Consider the following 21,103-nt stretch of genomic DNA (forward strand, 5'->3'; position numbering starts at 1 on the left):
TATTGATAAAATGTGAATGATAGCAATAAGAGGGAAAGCACAAGCAACTGTGGTAGAGTGGGGGACTGACTCTGAGGGTCAGAATCTCAGAGCTGGTCCATAGAGCTCTTGGTTCTTATGGACCACGGGCATAAATGCTGCTGAGAGTTCCAGTGTATGAAAACGTGCCTTTATTTTAATTTTTTGGCAATTCAGTATTTTTTTAAAAATCTATTAATTTTCCAGAGAAAAATAGTGTGTTATTATTTTGCTGAATGTTGTTTTATTTGATTGCTTTAGACCTTTTCCTGGAAATACATGCTATTGATGGAAACAGCTCTTTGTACACAAGAGATATCTTGTAATTGTTGCCAACTCTTCAAAGAGGACCAGTCACTAACCTGGAGCTTCTACACAATGGAGAAGGAAACCGGGTGACTGCAAATTCAACCTGTCTTCCTGCTGCTTGGCCTGTGTCTCTTACTTTGTGTTAATTCTCTGGACACGATTCCCTGTGGCTGGATAATCATAAACCTCTAAATTTTCCATCTCCAATCCTAGCCTGACTCCTTTTTCTTTTTTTTTTCTTTTTTTTCTTTTTCTTTCGGAGCTGGGGACTGAACCCAGGGCCTTGCACTTGCTAGGCAAGCGCTCTGACTCCTTTTTCTTATGCAGCACTATCAAACTCCGTGAGCATCCGGGATGCTCCAAAGCCTGGAATCACAGTTCAAGTGTGTGAGATGCTGAACAAATGACTGTATTGGGAAGGCACAGCAGAAAGCAACAGCTGCATTTTTCATCTACCTCCAGAATCACCTCACAGTGCAGTTAGACTTATGGAAAGGCCTGGCATATGGCTGGCACTCAGGAATTGTAAGTGTCTTTCTGTAGCTCCAAGTCTGTTTTGCTCTTTCCCAGAACTTGACAGTGTTAAAATGTTAAAAGGCCTTTTACACAGCCACTTTACTATCTTCTTTTTACGACACTCTGATAGGTAAGGACACATTAATGGTCTTTCTCATCATGTAGCCAGTGTTCCTTCGCTCCATCTACATTTATCAGTTTGCCTCATGCTGCTCCCGGTTCTGACAAATTCAGCCATTCTGTTTCCCAGACACACCTTTAATCTCAGATCCAAATAGATGTTGATGTCTTTACAGCTTGCCTCCTTTCTACAGCCTACTGCTGAATTGTTATTGTTGCTGGCGAATACTTCCCAAGTGCTTCCACAAGCCAAGTATTATTGCATGCGTTGCTCCAATTAATCTTCCCACCCTGAAAGCCGCTCTACATTATCTGCTCCTAAGAATATGTGTGTGGATTCTCTTCTGCACACTCTTACGATGTGAGCTCTACTTTGCAGTTCTTTGCGTAATTATTGTGTAAAGCGGGGATCCTACACATGACAGCAGTTTACATTTTCATCTTTTTAAGCTTCCATAATGCTTACTTTCATCAAACCTATCACTCTTTCAGACCGGATAGTAATATTAAAGAGTTGATCTACATTCTGCAGATATTTTCCAGGACCTCACTCTTCAGACATATAGTGAAGATTCTGTACTCTGAGGGAGAGCTATGGCCTAAGTGGCAGAGTTGGACTTTTGTATAAAAACGTGTTAGCTTGATCATTCTTGGCTGATCAAGGCCACAGTAAGCAAAAAGAAAGAAAAGGAATTTTATTTATTATAAATAATTATGAAATTCATACAAGACAGTAAGTTAGCCTTGGGTGGCAAAGTGCATAGGACCCTGTTATGGGAGGTGAAGGGAACTTGGGAAGTCCTGTTTCTTTACTGGGCTGGTACAGAAAGAACCTTTTTCTTATATGTCACCCAAATCCAACAGTGTCATCTCACCTACTAGGAAAATAATTACTAGGGATGTTTACAAAATATGCTTCAGGGATTTTTCTCAAATGCTAGAACTAGGTATTATAGGATTTATTTTCATTTTAGGTTTCTTGAGAATGTAGCAGAGATAATTAAATTCACAATCTCTTCATGATGTATTTAATCAGATCTAAATATAAAAGGAAGACTTATAAGAAGCTGCTAAAGGAAAAGAAGCTGATTGCGAATAACAGTCAAGATTAAATCATAAATAGTAAACAACATTTTATGTTAATTAACATGTTAAAATGCATGACTAACTTACAAAGATGGAATTTTCATGCTTTCTATGTGCTATCATCATTCTAAAGAATAAAGATCTAAGGTTTTCATAATTGCTTGCTTATGGATAAAACAAAATAAGAAAGGCTTCTATGTTGATGGAGCCATGAACTTAATTCATAGTGGATAAAGGAAATGCTAGTACACTAAAAAGGAGAAAAATAAAACGTTGATCGATTTAATTTGGATTAGCTAAGGGCACTTCTTTTTTTGCAGTGTGTGTCAAGGGTCAAGAATCTAGAATTATAGGAAGCATACAGACTCTGTTTTCATGTTGGGAATAACTTAGGAAACAGACAAGGGTCCTCTCTGCATTTCTACTACTTTAGCCTTTAATCAACTGAATATTTTAAGACATGTACCTGCAGTCTCTTATTCTGTGTATGTTTTAAAATTCCCTTAAATAAAAGTGAAAAAAGATAACAAGAATGATTTTTGTGTTATGTCCTTATAATGCACTGTTCATGCTATAAATTCTTACCAGTTTCTGTTTTTGAAGCTCTTCTCTGAGGATTCTATCTTCTGGTAATACATCACACAACAAAAAATAGTTGTCTTGTTCTTCTGTTGGGAGAGCAGAAAAATAAATGAAAAAAAGAGAATTTTTTTCAGGAGTATTTATGTCTTTAAAAATGCGTGGATACCAAATAGTGGAGATGGCTCAGTCAGCAGTGTTTACTGTGTAGGCAAGGAGCTGGGGGTGGGGATCTGAATCAGGATCCTCAAGACTCATTTAAAAGCCCAGAGTTGGTGGATTCCTGGAGTTTGCTGGCCAGCTATTATGCCAATTGGTGGCTACAGGCTCAGTGAAAGAGTATGTCTCAAAAACTTAGGTAGAGTCATAGAGACCAACACTGGCTTGTGGCTTACACACACACACACACACACACACACACACACACACACACACACACACACACACACACACACACCATGTCCATTAGTATCTGGTATACAGTTCTGATGTAGGTTTATTTAAGTAGAGCAATATAAAAACATCAGTTTAATTTCAGCTATCATGCAAGTGAGAGCAAGTGCAATTTAAGAGAGTGAGATTATTTTCCTGGATTTTTGATTTACGTGGACAGTCAAGACATGCACTTACCAAATGGTGCTGTGGAGTTGATTCTTATCACGCTGCAAAAGTCGGTGATGGGCTGTTCAGTGAACCTTTTCCTCCAATATAAAATGTACCTAAGAAATTACATTCAAAAGGACGAGGAGAATCAGTATGCGACTATTAAAATGATAGGATTATCCAAGAATGTCTAATTACCTCCACACCAAAAAGCAGATGTTAAATGATACTGCTAAAGAACCTTCGAGGAGAAAGGCAGTGAGGGATTGCAGGTGTATGAGATAAATATTTAATAAAATCGAGCTATCCTAGGAAGGCTTGAAAATGACTAAATCTCGCTATCTTGCAATTCGATAAACAGGTATGTGAGAGAGTTAAAATGAGTTTTTATTGGTTTGTTTGTTTGAGATAGGCTCTTACACAGCCCGGATTATCCTTGATGCTGTTGAGGCTGGCCTTGAACTACTGATTTTTCATCCTCTACCTTCTCAGGTCTGGACTTATAGGTAAGGGCTATCATACATAGTTAAAATGAATTGTTTTAATGTGATAATGAAATTTTCTAAAACAGTATTAAAGTTTATATGCATTTAAAATGTAAGAATTAGGGGGTTAGAACAGTTTAAAGCACAGCATGCTCTTTCAGAGGATTCTGGTTTGAGTCCCAGGACCTACGTGGAGACTCACAGTGTCTATAACTCTAGTTACGGGATGTGATGTTCTCTTTTGTCCTTTGTAGGCACTAGGCATGCGTGTGGTACAAGACACACATGTAGGTAAAACAGCCATACATACAACATACAAATAAATAAATTAAAAGAATCAAATAGGCTATGACATCCAATGAGGAGCAGACCGAGTGGTCATCTTTTGCAAAGGTCAGTGTAGTAAGATAATAGCATACAGCCAACATCTGCAAAATTAGACAGAACGTCTGAATGCCCACACCATGCCTAAAATAAATCAGATGCAGCCTTTGGAAAACAGCTGAGCTATACACTTTATATTTAATGAGCAGAGTTAGAAGTAGCATATGGGCTCAACTTGAAAGCAAATCATAACCCAGCCCTGTACATGTGCTGAAAGACAAAGAGAGATTCAACCCGTCCGCTCCTCCTCAATTTATTTCTCATGACAAAATGAATTATTGTGCTACCTCATAGACCAGAGGCATCAACAGGGGAATGTGACCTTCTTCATGAGGAGAGAGGACATGGGATAGTTGACCTGACAGTTGACTTTTTATCGGACTACACAAATTAGATAAGAAAAGCAAGTTACACCGAAGAACCAAAGCTCGAAAGAGACGAGATTTCCTGAGACGCTGGAGGAACATAGAAGGAGCAGGGATTTGCACATTTACACTGACTTGATATAGCACTTAGCAGTGGTCTCCCAGCATAGGCTCAAAGTCAATGTTGCAGGGATGTGGGAGAGTGCTTGGAGACTCTGGGGGCTCTCCCGGCAGGCAGCACCTCCCCAGTCTGGTTTCCTTTTACTCTTCCTTTAGAGTATCTGTCACCATCATGGTGCTCTGGAGATGGGTTAATGGGTTAGAACAGAGTCTGTGTTGAGAGATCTGAGAAAAAGAGAACTGTGAGATGAACTGGGAAGTAAATAAAAATAGACAACAGGAAGAATAGGAGGCATAAAGAGATGAAACCAATGAGGGTGAGGAGGACAGGACCACACAATTCAGTCCTGCCTCTGGTAGGAACGCTCCCTACACAGTAATTTGGGCTTCATCCATAGATCAGACAGGGACAGTGTTAACTCTAACTCAGCTTTAATTTCAAAGCCAGCATATAATCCATTATTACTCTGTGGCTAACTCACTCACTGGCTTTTATGTGCCTTGGAAGCAGAAGGGACAGCATATCCATTACAGTAGGAGAAATGTATCTACAAAATGACAAAGAGTTATCTCCTTGGTCAACTTCAGCACTTCTACTCTGTGTTATTCTGCATAGCTATATCTATTCTCTACTAGTTGACTATCCTGTCTTGGAAAGGAGATGGGATAGAGGGAACAAGAAAGGCAGGAAACTCAGGGTTGGGCAGGTGGGCTCAGTCAGAAAATATTTGCCACAGACCTGAGTTTGGATACCTAACATCCATATAAAACTGTACATCCACATCTGCAAATCCCAGTGCTAGGGGCAGTGGGAGGTGCACAGATATGGATAAATCTCCTGAGTTTACTGACCAGCCAGCCTAGCCAAACCAAGGAACTCCATGTTCACTGAGAGACGTATCCTAAACCTTGAGGTGGAGAGCAGTGGTGAAAGATACCTTGTGTTGACCTCTGGCCTCCATATGTATATGCACACAAGCAAGTACACAGCATACAGACACAGAGACACACACTCATATACACAGGGAAGAGGTTTCGGAATGGTCTGCTGAGTACATTGTTTATTGCAATGTGGTGACATGGATTTAAAAAAAAGTGGTAGAACCTTTGTTAGAGATGTCAAGAATAGGACATGAATTATTTTTTCAAACTGAAATGTACAGATATTTGTGCTTGTGTAAACAAATCTATATATGGTATGGTTTTCAGGAGAGAAGAGGGCCAAGTCTCATGGCTACCAATACAAAAAACCAAGAAGAATTTCCTTAGCTCCAGTTGACAATTTAATGAGGACATCCAACACATACCATCTAAGCAGAGCTGACAACAGTAGCCAGTCTCATACAGTACTAATTCAATTTTGGATCCACAGCTTCTGAAGCAGTGATGACTCTGCCTACATGGGCTGCTCACCCTTGGCAGCTATTCACAGACCTTCGAAATCATCTGTGGGAAACAGTGCAAGCAGGTATCTGGAGCGTGTGGACCTAGGGACTGAACCACACTTTGAACTATTGAGATTTATTTCCTAACGAAAAGTCAAAACATTTTCTTCTCATGCTAGAGCGTAAGTACTATCTTTTTTTTTTTTTAATTTTATGTCTACTTTATTTCTCTCTCAGAATTTAGAATATTGATGAAATAAGCAAAACATGCATAAACCGTACTTGAAAAGAATCAATATATGTTTTTTTTATTTTATTTTATTTTATTTTTTTTTATTAACTTGAGTATTTCTTATATATATTTCAAGTGTTATTCCCTTTCCCGGTTTCCGGGCATACATCCCCCTCCCCCCTCCCCTTCCTGATGGGTGTTCCCCTCCCAACCCTCCCCCCATTGCCGCCCTCCCCCCCACAGTCTAGTTCACTGGGGGTTCAGTCTTAGCAGGACCAAGGGCTTCCCCTTCCACTGGTGCTCTTACTAGGATATTCATTGCTACCTATGGGGTCAGAGTCCAGGGTCAGTCCATGTATAGTCTTTAGGTAGTGGCTTAGTCCCTGGAAGCTCTGGTTGCTTGACATTGTTGTACTTTTGGGGTCTCGAGCCCCTTCAAGCTCTTCCAGTTCTTTCTCTGATTCCTTCAACGGGGGACCTATTCTCAGTTCAGTGGTTTGCTGCTGGCATTCGCCTCTGTATTTGCTGTATTCTGGCTGTGTCTCTCAGGAGCGATCTACATCCGGCTCCTGTCAGTCTGCACTTCTTTGCTTCATCCATCTTGTCTAATTGGGTGGCTGTATATGTATGGGCCACATGTGGGGCAGGCTCTGAATGGGTGTTCCTTCAGTCTCTGTTTCAATCTTTGCCTCTCCCTTCCCTGCCAAGGGTATTCTTTTTCCTCATTTAAAGAAGGAGTGAAGCATTCACATTTTGATCATCCGTCTTGAGTTTCGTTTGTTCTAGGGATCTAGGGTAATTCAAGCATTTGGGCTAATAGCCACTTATCAATGAGTGCATACCATGTATGTCTTTCTGTGATTGGGTTAGCTCACTCAGGATGATATTTTCCAGTTCCAACCATTTGCCTACGAATTTCACAAAGCCGTTGTTTTTGATAGCTGAGTAATATTCCATTGTGTAGATGTACCACATTTTCTGTATCCATTCCTCTGTTGAAGGGCATCTGGGTTCTTTCCAGTTTCTGGCTATTATAAATAAGGCTGCAGTGAACATAGTGGAGCACGTGTCTCTTTTATATGTTGAGGCATCTTTTGGGTATATGCCCAAGAGAGGTATAGCTGGATCCTCAGGCAGTTCAATGTCCAATTTTCTGAGGAACCTCCAGACTGATTTCCAGAATGGTTTTACCAGTCTGCAATCCCACCAACAATGGAGGAGTGTTCCTCTTTCTCCACATCCTCGCCAGCATCTGTTGTCCCTTGAGTTTTTGATCTTAGCCATTCTCACTGGTGTGAGGTGAAATCTCAGGGTTGTTTTGATTTGCATTTCCCTTATGACTAAAGATGTTGAACATTTCTTTAGGTGTTTCTCAGCCATTCGGCATTCCTCAGCTGTGAATTCTTTGTTTAGCTCTGAACCCCATTTTTTAATAGGGTTATTTGTTTCCCTGCGGTCTAACTTCTTGAGTTCTTTGTATATTTTGGATATAAGGCCTCTCTCTATCTGTTGTAGGATTGGTAAAGATCTTTTCCCAATCTGTTGGTTGCCGTTTTGTCCTAACCACAGTGTCCTTTGCCTTACAGAAGCTTTGCAGTTTTATGAGATCCCATTTGTCGATTCTTGATCTTAGAGCATAAGCCATTGGTGTTTTGTTCAGGAAATTTTTTCCAGTGCCCATGTGTTCCAGAAGCTTCCCTAGTTTTTCTTCTATTAGTTTGAGTGTGTCTGGTTTGATGTGGAGGTCCTTGACTATGGGGGGAGGGCGGCAATGGGGGGAGGGTTGGGAGGGGAATACCCATAAGGAAGGGGAGGGGGGAGGGTTGGGAGGGGAATACCCATAAGGAAGGGGAGGGGGGAGGAGGATGTTTGCCCGGAAACCGGGAAAGGGTCCTTGATCCACTTGGACTTAAGCTTTGTACAGGGTGATAAGGATCGATCTGCATTCTTCTACATGTTGCCCTCCAGTTGAACCAGCACCATTTGCTGAAAATGCTATCTTTTTTCCATTGGATGGTTTTGGCTCCTTTGTCAAAAATCAAGTGAGCATATGTGTGTGGGTTCATTTCTGGGTCTTCAATTCTATTCCATTGGTCTATCTGTCTGTCTCTGTACCAATACCATGCAGTTTTTATCACTATTGCTCTATAATACTGCTTGAGTTCTGGGATAGTGATTCCCCCTGAATGCCAGTTGGGCCTTGAGTCCAAACTTAAAAATGTGTCTATTGTTTAATTCAGTGGCTATTGTTTAATTCTATTGTTTAATTAATTGTTTAATTCTATTGTTTAACTCTGCAGCCTCAGGAGTGCGTAAGTACTATCTTAAATGATCTCAAACTGGAAGCCGCCTGCCCTTGAAATGAAGACAGTGGCCAAAGCCTTGAATATCTGGTGTAATCAGGAGGAGCGCTTGGTACTCAGATACGAATCTGAACTTACAGTTATCTAACCCTTCTGAGACTCAGCTTGCTCATTTGCATATGAATTATCATTGATGATTAAGTATGATAATGCAGGTAGAGTATATATGCTAAGTCCTGGGTGTTTATAAATGGTAGTACGAGGAAAGAAAGTCATTTACATATATGGTTACAGGAACAACGACATTTTGTCAGAATAACTGTCTAAAACAACCAAAATAGCAATAAGATTTTATAAAAAGAAGTAATAATATAATAAAAAGAAAGGAGAAGTGGAAAGGATACTGGCCTGCAGTCCCAGCTCCCTGGGACATGAGGTGGGGAACCACTCGACCCTGTGTGTTTGAGACAAGGCTGAGCGGCAGTGGGAACCTGCCTCAAAGCGAATGAACAGGGAAAGTCTTTTTTATTTTTTTGAGACAAGGTGTCACTATATAGCTCAGGCTGGCCTCCAAGGTGCCATCTTTCTACTTCTGTCTCCTGAGTCCTGAGACTACTAGTCTGCCTTCACTTCACAAGACATTTAGTGAGAAAGTAAAAATGTTACATCACAGTAACAGGGTAGGAACTATGGTGAAAGAGGTGGCAATGATGACAGCAAACGCTGTGTTTACTGAGCTCTCTAGGGTGGCTTAGAATGGCAGAAGTGCAATCCAGACAGGTCTTTCTGGCTTCCAAACAAACTTGGTCTCTGTGACACACATGCATGTGCTCCTCAGTCTGTACAAGAATCCTGGAAAAGGGAAGGCAGAAAAACCTCTTGGAATTGTAGTTGCAATAAATACTTTGTCCCCCACCCCCCAATACATTCAGGGAATAAGGAAGGCACATTTTTGATATGAACAGATATAGAACTATTTGGAAGTCTGAATGAGAGGTAACGTCCTATTTCTAAAGAGCACATTACATAATTGTAGCCGGCAGTGGGAACGGCCCCTAATTGGCTACATACAGATTGAAAGTTGTTATCAGCTGCTATGGCTACCGGTTTGGAATGCCATGATGGGGCAACGGGTGCCAAGTATCCCCCTATACTGCTGAGGAAACAATGCCAGGTTCCTATGGTCCAGTAGTCCAGTCTTCTAGGTCTTCAATGGTTGAGTACTACACCTCTCATGAGACGGATCATATCAAATGCTTCTGCTGTCTGAGCCATTACTCAAAGGTTCCACAGGGGAACAATTACTAGCCCGAAATGAAGATCTCAGGGACATCCTGCCAGGCAGAGGCTCAGATTCTTAAGGCCTGCCTCGGACCTGAGAGGGCCTGAGATGCCATACAGCTCACAGCCTGGCTAAAGGTTACGTTACTGCTCTGCAGACAAGTACTCCAGGATCTCAGAAGTGAGGCTTTTCAGCTCCATCTCTAGCACTATCTGAGATGTTGTTAAGCGGCTCTGGGAGTGTGCTGCAGAGATAAGGAAGGCACAAAGCTGTTACTGAGTCTTCTCTTCCTCATCAAAGACACGGTGACATCGTCAAAGAAAACAGAATCACAAATCACCACACAACTTAAAGGCATACACTCATGCTCCATATGCTATTTATAGACAACCTGAACTGCTTACATGTATTTGAGCCTGAGCTCACATTTGAGTTTGGAAATATCCAAAACACATAGTACTATCTTGGTAGTTTTTAACCCAAACTAAGGGTGTTCCTTTTTATATTTTGTTATGGTTATTATAGATACTCAGAGAAATTCTATTTAACTGAGAAACAGCTTAATGACCTCAGGTCTTCAACAAACCTCTTGTGCCAGCCCCAAATGAGAATGTATTTTTCAGAGTTGTATGATTATTAATACTGGTTAGCTCCATTTCCTACTTCTCCAGTTCATTCAAAGTAACAGTTCTAGCTACTCAAGAAAGGCTGCTATGAAATATGTGGTATGAGTTCTTTATTGTGAAAAAGGATTTCACACTTTATTTTTTTTTCTTCTGTTTTAACTTTTTTTTTTTTATTAACTTGAGTATTTCTTATATACATTTCGAGTGTTATTCCCTTTCCCGGTTTCCGGGCAAACATCCCCCTCCCCCCTCCCCTTCCTTATGGGTGTTCCCCTCCCAACCCTCCCCCCATTGCCGCCCTCCCCCCCATAGTCTAGTTCACTGGGGGTTTAGTCTTAGCAGGACCCAGGGCTTCCCCTTCCACTGGTGCTCTTACTAGGATATTCATTGCTACCTATGGGGTCAGAGTCCAGGGTCGATTTCACACTTTATTAAAAAGCCACAGAAGTAATTGGTAAGTCATCAGCAAATGCTTTTGTTCAAAAGAACTTTAAATTGTATCTCGTGGAGCTCTTTTTCACATACAAGAAAATCTTTGTAGTGACATCTTGTGTGCTAGACAGCCACTGTAGTTTGCTCGCACACATACTGATAAAGGTATGGAGGGTCGAGAGATGGTTGTTATCTAAGTAGCATTGAATAAATGGCACTTCAAAAACTATGGAGTTAACATTTATCTTCTGGCACAAGTCTATCTACTAAAGAAAGCTACAAGAGAACAGCTCACTCTAAATAACTGTAAAGTGGCCCCAAAGGGGAGGTTTTCAGTTTTGTTTTGTTTTATTCTCTCTGCCCTAGGAAGTTTTGTACGTAATTTGTTTCAATAAAGAACATCAAATGTGTCTAATAGGAAAATTTATAGCTTACTTCTTATAAAACACAGGGTGATGCTGGACTGGTGGTGTACCTCTGTAATCCTAGATTTAAAAGTCGGAAGCAAGTGGAGTATGAGCTTAGGCCAGCCTGGGCTACACAGTGAGACCTTGTTGAAATATAGTATGAGGTAATCCCATCTCACTTCTGTTATTTAAAAGCCTTTATAGCTTGTACTTAGAAGGATCAGATTTTCTGAGAAGAGTGAATTCATGCATGTCAACTGATACTCTTCCCTGCTGTGACGCCCCCGACCTTCACAGTTTCTTCTCTGAAAGCCAGAGTAAGTCACATAGTGTGTTGAGACAGTTGTAACTTAACTGATCACAAAGAGTCCATGTCTGTTCTCCAGAAGAACTTTTAGTTACATTAAATTATAGAAGGTTAGTCAAGGAACACTGGATATATTAAAAATGTTCTTGTGGGAAGTGGTTTTAATCCCAGCACCCAGGAAGCAGAGGCAGGAGGATCTTTGAATTCAAGGCCAGCTTGGTCTATAGAATGAGTTCCAGGACAGCCAGGGCTATCCTGACAGAGAAACCCTGTCTTGAAAAACAAAAACAAAAACAAAAACAAAAAATGTTCTTCTAAGAGACAGAGAGTTTACTTAGACACATTGTTGGTTCATTCAAATTAATCTTATCTATACTTTCTGAGAGTGAAATTCTTATTTAATTAGGAGGGTGTCTGACAAGAAAGAGCTAAAATTCTACATATAAAATACATGTTAACGACACATTTTAGAAAGCACTTCCACTTGACATGTGTCTCTTTCCTTTAATCACAAAGCATCCGTTTACTGTTGAGCTGTCCTTAGTGACTGTTCTCAACATGTACGGATCGATTCCTGAGCCCTGAGACTGAGCGAAGTAACTTGATTGCTCTGCTCATTTATGAACAATAAGATTAATGCCAATAAGGGATTAATAACTATAAACACGGTCACTTTATTAGACATAATCACAGAAGAGAAAAGACAAATTTTGATCAGATTTTAAAGGTCAGATTTTAAGGGCAGAAGAGAGCTTTAACACTCCTCAGTTGCTGCTGGTGGTTGTGCTTCCCTGCAGCTCACAGGGGCTAATGTTTGTTTACATGGACCAAGAGTAAACAAATCATTTTATAGCAAAGAGAAGCTGAGTAAAATAAGGCATGTCCATCTAATATTCCTGCCATATTTACTCAGGAAGAAAAGAATCAGAAAATGTCTAGTTTAAGAAGTTTCTTAAAATGAACAGATTTAAATATTTTAAATACAACTTGAAAACAGTATATGTTGCAAAGCTCCCATAATACTCCATCAACCATCCTGTCTATTTATTTCTAATTTAAAAATAGAGAATAACAAATGAGGAGAATACAATGAAAATATGCAAGAAACTAGTTTAGCAAGCAGTTGGTGACACACATCCCTCAGACTTCCTCGCGCTACCCTATGGCCAGGCAACATCACAGTCTGGTAGAGAAATAACCATACTTAGTGGCTATAGGCCCCGTATTACACAGAAGGCATGTTACATATACTCCACGTTAGTGTCGGGCAGCAGGGAAGGACATCAGAAACTGGGAACAGCTGGATTACCACCCCCACAACACCGACTAGGAATGCTGGTTATTCCTAAGTCAAACCAGCTGTGTTTCTGAAGATCTAGATAATGTGGAACTGTGAATGAAATTTTCTTAAAGTTATATTTTCAACATAAGTGACAATGAGGCTTTTACACATTAGTTTATATTAATAAAGCTGCACTGATGACTAAAGCTATGGCTGCGACACTGCAATTTCATTCGTTACCAAAATACAAATACATTTTGGCTCTTCTGTATCAGACAGGCAGCACAGCCCAGGAGGTGCTACTCACACTTCACAGGCTGGGACCAGTGCTTACACTAACCTGTTTATTATTAACCTGTCACAAGGCTAAGAGGTTCCCTGGCCGCAGTTCTCATCGTCTATCCACTGTTAATAATACAACCTGCTGCTTTGGAAGGCCCATAGCAAGAATAAGGTTGCTTTCGGGCTATGATGTGGGAGGCCTGAGAGAGAGTCATCACTGACATTATAATGCTGAGGTGACGCTCTCTCTATACTAACTACTGACGTCTGCAACTTTATCTCCTCAGTAAAACAGGCACTCCATGTTGTAATTAATCATAATTTACACGCTCATTGACAAAAGATTGCAAAAAAAAAAAAAATCCCCGAACATGACAACATGATCTTCCCTATCTGTATAAAGATTACTTTCTGTATAGGTTATACCGCCTTCCAGTCAAGAAGGAATTATTTTATAGGCAAAACCAAAATTTACCTTTGGAAATCTGCAACGAGCTTCACATCAGCTATGACAATCTTATGCTCAATAATCATGTGCTTCAAAAGTTTGTCTTGTTCAGTCATGGGAAAATGTTCTTCACAGAAAATACAAGGCACAGATGGAGGCCCTTCTAAAGCGGCGGTGCCACCTGGCCTCTCTGGCAGGGACAGCGACTCCAGGATCCAGTCTTTACTGTCTGTGAGAGGCACAAAAGAGGAAGAAAGAAAAGCTGAAACCAACTCTTAATCTTTACATAGATGATTTCTTACCTTTTTGCATTGCAAGGAGCCTGGAGACATTTTACATACTTTGGAAAAAGTACACAGCAGCAGGGAGAACTTGGCTGTCATTTAAAACACAGTGACAGCCACGCTGCAGTAGGACTTGGAGCCCCGCTCTTAGTTTGGGGGACACCCATTGGTGGAAGTAGCTGTTGAAGTTTTCTTCTCGGGTCCTGGCTAGTGGCTGCAATTCTGAATATTAGCAAGTGGAAACAGCAACAGTAGGGTGAGGGTCCTACGTGACCACGTGATTCAGTAAGCCACCACACAGCTCATGCCAGCCTCTTTCCAACGCACTGGAAACCTCCTTATTTCTAATCACAAGCCCTGTAAGGAACACACTTCTTATACTGGCTTGAAACAGCATGTGCTAAGTGGCCGACGTAGCACTCTCTGTGTTATATCTGTCATCTGCTCATTATGAAATCGCATGTTACATGTATCACCCTTTGTGAGCCAAGTGATGGACAGTATGACTCAGGGACACTTTCCTTGCCTGTTCTATTCCTTTGATTCTATTGCTTGCAGTATCTGCAAGTGCTTTAGGGTCTCCATGTCCCTGGTTTCAGGGCTTCACAATAAAGCAGTTTGAAGGACCTCTTTTTAGTCTGCCGAGCAAGAACCCTAGACCTGCCATCTTTTTTTCTTTTCTTTTCTTTTTTTTTTTTTCCGGAGCTGGGGACCGAACCCAGGGCCTTGTGATTGCTAGACAAGCACTCTACCACTGAGCCAAATCCCCAACCCCTAGACCTGCCATCTTATCCCAGTTCTTGAGTGGGTAGTTACCACCATGGAAACTAGGGTCAGCTTTTGCTTTGCAGAAGGAAAGGGACATTTCTTTAGAAAGAGGAAACTGCTGGGCTTGGTGCAGGAGCTCAAGTTCAAATGTTGCTGGGGCTACAGGGCAAGTTCAAGTTTAGCCTGGGCTCCTTAAAGACATCCTGTCTCAAAAAATAAAAAAAACTGAAAGTAAATAGAGGGCTGGAGATACAGTTTAATGATAAAGAGCTTCCTTAAAATATGTGAAGCATTACTGTCCATCCTTAGAATTAGAAAAAGAGCTATTCTCCCAAATGAAATTTGGAATTAGGTTAATGATAATATTTTATTATATTTTTAATTTTTACTCTTACCTTAGCACTCAAGCCACTCTTAATTGAGTACTATTAAAGCGGTCACTGGTACACTGCTGAGCACGGGCCAAGAATCAGACAAGTCACATAGGTGTAAGCATTCACTCACTTAACAAACACCAATGGAGTATCTACAAGTGCAGGTCTCCTGTTCGGTACAGCATGGTATGAGCCTTGACAGCAAGGTTAGCGTGCTCACAGTCTGTTAGAAGGTACACATAAGTTAACAGGATAAAGAGATAGAGGAGCAAGAGAATGGGACAGCAGACATTCAGGGGATGCTAGAAGCAGGGCAGCTCACAGCACGGCTGGATAGGGAAGTGCCGCACAGGATAAGATTCTCAGCACACTACTCTCATACTCTCTAGTCATATTAAAATCTGCTCATATGTTTGTAAGACTCTGTATTAGTACTGAGGAGGGTGCTGAGCAGACCTGACATGAGGAGAGTACTTAAAACATGCTAATGCTTTGAAAGTACTATTAATGAAATTGCCGTTGGCGGTCCTCTGCCTGCCAAGGACAACCATGGCAGCATATCCAGTGGGTAGTATACTGGCCAAAGTGCGGGGAGTAAGTAACTGTTCAGCACATAGTTGTAAAGCAGACACGTATACCACCCATCGCACGGCTCAGGGAACATCATGGGAGAGGAGCCAAAAAGGACTTAAAGCCGGAAGACGAGGCAGAGTCTTCTGGGCATGATATGGCTGAAACCAGGGCAGCTGTGGCTACCCACCAAAGATCAAGTTCGTTAGCACCCCAGCAGGAAGGAGAGAGGGTATCACAAGGCCCTGCCTTAGCTAAGGAGCTGCTGGTGGCTGCTGAGGGGATGAAAGTTGGCTTTCCTCTGGGGTGTAGCCTCTGGTAGGCTGCCCTGCTCTGGTGGATGGTCTCACACTTACTAGTGTAGCACCAACGGGATTTAACAGGTCATTAGAAAATAAAGAGGAAGAGGGCATGCAGTCGAGACCTGTGCTGGCAGTGCTTTGGAGGGGAGAGGAGGAGAGTTAGGGGTGAACATGATCAGAGTTATATTGTATACATGTATGGAATTGTCAGTGGGTCAAAGATTCTCAATTAAGAAACCAGTTGTCTTAAATAAAGACAAAGCTAGCAAACATAACCCATCAGATACATAACAAGCCCCGATTACATCCTTCCCCCACAACGTGACTGGGGTATTTCTAAGTTCCTTTTGTCTGAAAACAAGCATGTGGTAATAGCAACCATCACTGCCATCCGGAAGGAACTTGGAATTTCCCCCTGGTAAATCCCCAGGAGTGCTCCTGCACATTTCCTCAATCCTAGCATGTCATTCTGTAAAACCACTCTAATCCCATCTTCCAGATGACAGAACTGAGAAAGAAAAAGTGAAAAGTAATAGGTTATGAATATGGTTCGATCTGAACACAAATACATAATTCTGCTCCCAGTACCAGAAGACATTTTCCAACTTGAATTTTCCTTCAACACCTCCTTTCACTGCTGTTTTGAATGTGTATGTATTTATAAGGCACTTTGAATTTATGTGCATTCCCCAGTGTCCTGATACCACCTCTACTGGCAGCTTTTGTTCCATGCTCAGTATCCCACAATTTCTTCCATTATTGTTTCTGTTTGTATTTTTTCCAAAGGGCTTCCTATGGTTTGTTTTCTTCCCTTTATATGGCTAATGCCCTGCTTTACTTTTCCTCAAGTTATTCCCGAGTGAACAGACACCAAAGTCACGTGCACTGAAACAGAATTACCTGCCATGGCAAAGGAACGGGAATAAAATCATGGATGTGCAGAAACTTGGTGGTTTGTAAGTTATTTGAATATGGGGACTGGAGTTACAATATATAAGAAAGCAGGCTCAGCAAGCCAATGTGGAGCAAGCCAGTAAACAGCACTCCTCCATGGCCTATGTATCAGTTCTGGCCTCCAGAGTAGGTACCAGTCCTGCTTGAGTTCATTTCCTGGCTTCCTTCACAATGATGGACTAGGATGTGGACGTATAGTCAAATCCCTCCCCCCCCCTCCCGTTTGCCTCTGGTCATAGTGCTTTGTTGCAGCAAGAAACTCTAAGACAGGTACTCTCTATGAATGGGAGTACCCGTCAACAGTTTCAGATTCCAATACAGAGAAGAGAGAAAATGGTTAGGTTGTAAGAAAAGGATGGGCACTAACTATGATCTCAGAAGTTACATGTTCCTCTTTGGGTTGGTAGGCACAAAGCAGAAATGGGCACTCCACGTGATGAGCTTGAACTGTCATGTTTGCCAACTTCTGCTCTCCAAGGTTCTCCACAGGGCTTGACCCACTCCATCTCTCCATGTGTCACTGCGAATGTCTACACATGTATCTCTACTACTATGTTGGTCTGTGAACTCAAGGTCAAGGGCTTATTTTTATATGTCGTGTATAGACTATAGTAGCTGGAACAAAGATGGCATTTGACAAATGTTTGTTAAATGAACACATGAAAGAAGAAATAACAGGCCAGAGGGCCTTTGAACTACAGCTCTAATGTTAAGTTTCTAGGAAAGTCCCATTTTAGGAAACACCTGTGCCTGTCTTTAGTGGAACTTTTTCTGCTTGGCATTAAGGCTAGTCCAGCTGTATTTACAGCTTGATCTTTATTTAGTGCTGGGGCCTTGGCATAATAGGCACAATGACAATTAGTAACGATTAAAAACAGAAGTGAATTCTAAGCTGGAAATGAACATTAGTCAGTATACCGGCTACAATGTATCTGTCTTTACTTTGTCTTTCTGTTCATCTGGAGTCTCCCTATATAGCTCAGACTGACCTCAAACCCTCACCTAGCCCTGTTATGTTACATTTTTTTTTTGAATTTAACTTTTAAAAATATTCTTCACGGAAGAAAGGATACCTTACAGCAAGGAACAAGTAGCATTTGGAATGCATAGTAGACTACAAGACTCCACAAAGGAAGTTTATATGGAATAGACCTGGGTCCTGATTACAAGCTTTACAGCAGAGCAAATGTTTCTGAGTGAGTACCATTTCCTGTAGATATCTTTTTCTTTCTGGTGCTTTGATTCAAGCCCAGGTCCTTGTGTGTTAAAAACAGATTTCAAGTCCTCAGCTTACACGGAAGCAGTGCAGTTTTACCAAGTAGTAATCCCTACACTGCTCCCTGGAAACCAATGACTCAGAGCATTAGCAATGTGACTATCTTGAACTCAGCAGCAAGTGTGGGCATCTTCAACACCAGAAGAGGCGATAAATTAGGTGGCGAGGCAAAAGATAGTCTATTCTTCTCCTAAGAGTGCCAGCAGATACTAAGTACTGCGTCAGTAACTGTGATTCTCTTATAATGTCTAACAGCTGTAATGAGTATCAGATCTACATTTTATTGCATGGCAAAAAGCAAATATATACAGTAACATAGAACCAATTGCTACATGGCTGTAAGTCCTCAAAAACAGAAGGAAGATCTGCAAATCCAGTTCCTTTGAGCAAAGAGCCAAAAAAGGTGCCTTATAAATTCTACTTTGGCCTTAAACTTACTTATGAACTATGGCAAGCTATTTGATCTAGTTCTTGCTGTGAAAATTAACCATTCAGATGAAGTATAAAACAAACAACAAACAAACAAACAAACAAACAGCCCCCATCTCCAGGAAGGTGAAGTTTGAAGAGATCTTGTGTTGAGTATTGATGGCTTTATTGACTCTAGGACAAGAGTTGGAAATGTCAATAGTGTTTCTTCAAACTGAACGTCCATGTGAGTCATCTCGAGATTTTGTTAGAGTATGATTCAGTAGCTATGGCAGCCATGGAAATATGCCATTCAAACCTGCTGCTGCCACAAGAGAAATCAAGTATTGTACTCTGAAATGCCACTTGTAAAGCCAACAGTCCACAACAGTGGGTTGATATCTGGTACATGTACGAAGTCCCTTAACCCAGCAACAGAACAGAACAAACCCAGATTAAAATCTAGTCAAGGGACTTCAAAAGATGATTCTCCAAAGAAGATAAATAAACAGCTAAGAGGCCTACGAAGAAGGGATTGATACTGTAATTAGGGAAATCAAAACCACAATGAGATAAGAGTTTAAACTTGTTAGTTGGCCACTAGAAAAACAAAAACAAAGACAAAAACAAGAGAACACTTTAAAGCTTTCAGAAATCATCAGAAACTGATTGGCCACAGGATCCCTGTCTTCCTGCTTGTGCTTATTTATCCCAAAGAAGGGAAGACAGCATTTGGAAGATGTGTCTGTGCTCTTCCTATGCTCCCTCAAGTGTTAAATAGAATAACAAGGAGATAACTGTGGGACAGATAAACTCAGCAAACACTCTTCAGTCTTTAAGGAGAGTGAATCCAGGGCCTACGAGATGGCTAAGGGGGTAAGGGCACTTGTCGCCAAGCCTGATGACCCAAGTTTGTCCTGTGAGGCCCTCAGTGTGGAAGGAAAAAACCAACTCCCACAAATTATCTTCTAAACTCAGTATGTGGGTTGTGGTACACACCACACCGGGCCCCACACTGACCCACACACACAGAGTAATGAAAAGGGGAGAAATTCATGCTTTACTACATCATGGAGGAGAAACCTTGAGGGCATCATTAACCAGGAACAGAAAGGTAAGCACTGTGTGGTTCTACTTACATAGGGTGTCTAATGGAAGACAAACCCACAGAATACACATCACAGGAATGGTGGTGATAAGGGGGCAAGGTGTGGGAACTGGGGTGTTGAGGTTCAACGGGTCTGAGCATTAGGGGTGAAGGTGCAAGGCTGAGGATATGTGCTGCACAACGACACGCGCACAGCGAGTAGTAGTGTGAGCTTAAATTTTGTTATGTGGGTAGACTTCATGCAATAGGCTTCCAAACCACGTTAAAAAGAGAGAGAGAGAATCGCTGAAGTAAACACTGGAAGACCTAAGCCATTGACTCTATACAGTCATGGTTTCATCATCCCAGCCTGTTTCTATTCCTCATAATTCCCCCTGGAAAAAGAGTCTTAAGAGTTAAATGAAGGACTTAGTAGGAAGCAACAGACATGAATGCCATACACATGAACTCAAAAGAAGCTGCATCTTGTGTTTGAAAGGCAAGCATGCAAAGTTTTATTAGCAGTCAGAGTGTCTGTTCTATTGCTTTCTGTTGCTGGGACCAAAATCAACTTGTGGAGGAAGCAATTTTTCTGGCTTTCATGTCTTGATCTCAATCCATCATGAAGTGAACTGAAGGCAGGAATGAGCTGATAGGAACAGTGAGGAGTGCTGCTGACTGGCTTGCTCTTCATGGCTTGTTCAGCCTGCTTCTTTTTTTTTTTTTCTTTTCTTTTTTTCAGAGCTGGGGACCGAACCCAGGGCCTTGTGCTTGCTAGGCAAGTGCTCTACCACTGAGCTAAATCCCCAACCCCTCAGCCTGCTTCTTATACACCCCTGGTCCATCTGCTTGGGAGGGCCACACCTACATTGCTCTGGGCCCTCCTCCCACATCAATCACTCATACCGCACAGAATTGCCAACAGGCCAGGTTAATTAACATTTTCTCACTTTTGTCTTCTCAGATGACTCTGCTGAGTCAAGTTGACAAAAAATTAACCAGTGCATAGAATTATAGCTCCTTACAACAGAGAGGTTTCTCAGGAATGAACTGCTCAGAAGCTAAGCGGTTCTTATCTCTACTGACAGTGAGTTTGGCTGTGTATCTGAGATCGACTGAGATGGGCAACATTTGCCCTGATACAGTGCTAGAAATTCCCGTGGGCTACTTAAAGGTGTAAATTTCTCAACACAGAGCTAAAGAAAAGGGAGCCTAGGCTCCTGAAACAAAACAAACCCATTTTCCTACTTTTAAAGTCCTGATTATATTGTTGGTATTTGTAATATCTCTGACATTTGCTGTAGCACATTATGGTAAGAAATAAGGGAGAATGCACAGTAAATTTAATATAAACATAAGAGAAGTTGAAGGATTTATAGGCTAGCCTCAGAGATGAGGCTGGCATGAGACAAGCTCCACTCATCTGAAACAGGGCTTAGAGAAATGTGAGGAAGATTCAGAACTATCATTATGGAGAATTTACTAAGATACAAAACTAAAGAAAAAACT

The 21,103-nt window shown here is 41.3% G+C and overlaps 2 protein-coding genes across 3 annotated transcripts in view; one reads left to right on the forward strand and one right to left on the reverse strand.

Annotated features, from left to right (window-relative positions):
- Positions 1-21,103, forward strand: part of LOC120093247 (60S ribosomal protein L29-like) — a 613,897-nt gene that overhangs the window by 539,588 nt on the left and 53,206 nt on the right. The gene's annotated exons all lie outside the window — the stretch shown is intronic.
- The window catches only part of Zfp277 (zinc finger protein 277), a 129,333-nt gene that overhangs the window by 44,514 nt on the left and 63,716 nt on the right, over positions 1-21,103 (reverse strand). For both annotated transcript variants that reach the window (NM_001399663.1, XM_039078131.2), the window contains exons 2-4: positions 13,599-13,800; positions 3,259-3,347; positions 2,635-2,717 (exon numbers count right to left, since the gene is read on the reverse strand). In NM_001399663.1, coding sequence (NP_001386592.1) covers positions 2,635-2,717; positions 3,259-3,347; positions 13,599-13,800 — 374 coding nt within the window. The remainder of the gene's footprint in view (positions 1-2,634; positions 2,718-3,258; positions 3,348-13,598; positions 13,801-21,103) is intronic.

Source organism: Rattus norvegicus, chromosome 6 (assembly GCF_036323735.1).
Source record: "Rattus norvegicus strain BN/NHsdMcwi chromosome 6, GRCr8, whole genome shotgun sequence".
Taxonomy (NCBI): Eukaryota; Metazoa; Chordata; class Mammalia; order Rodentia; family Muridae; genus Rattus; species Rattus norvegicus.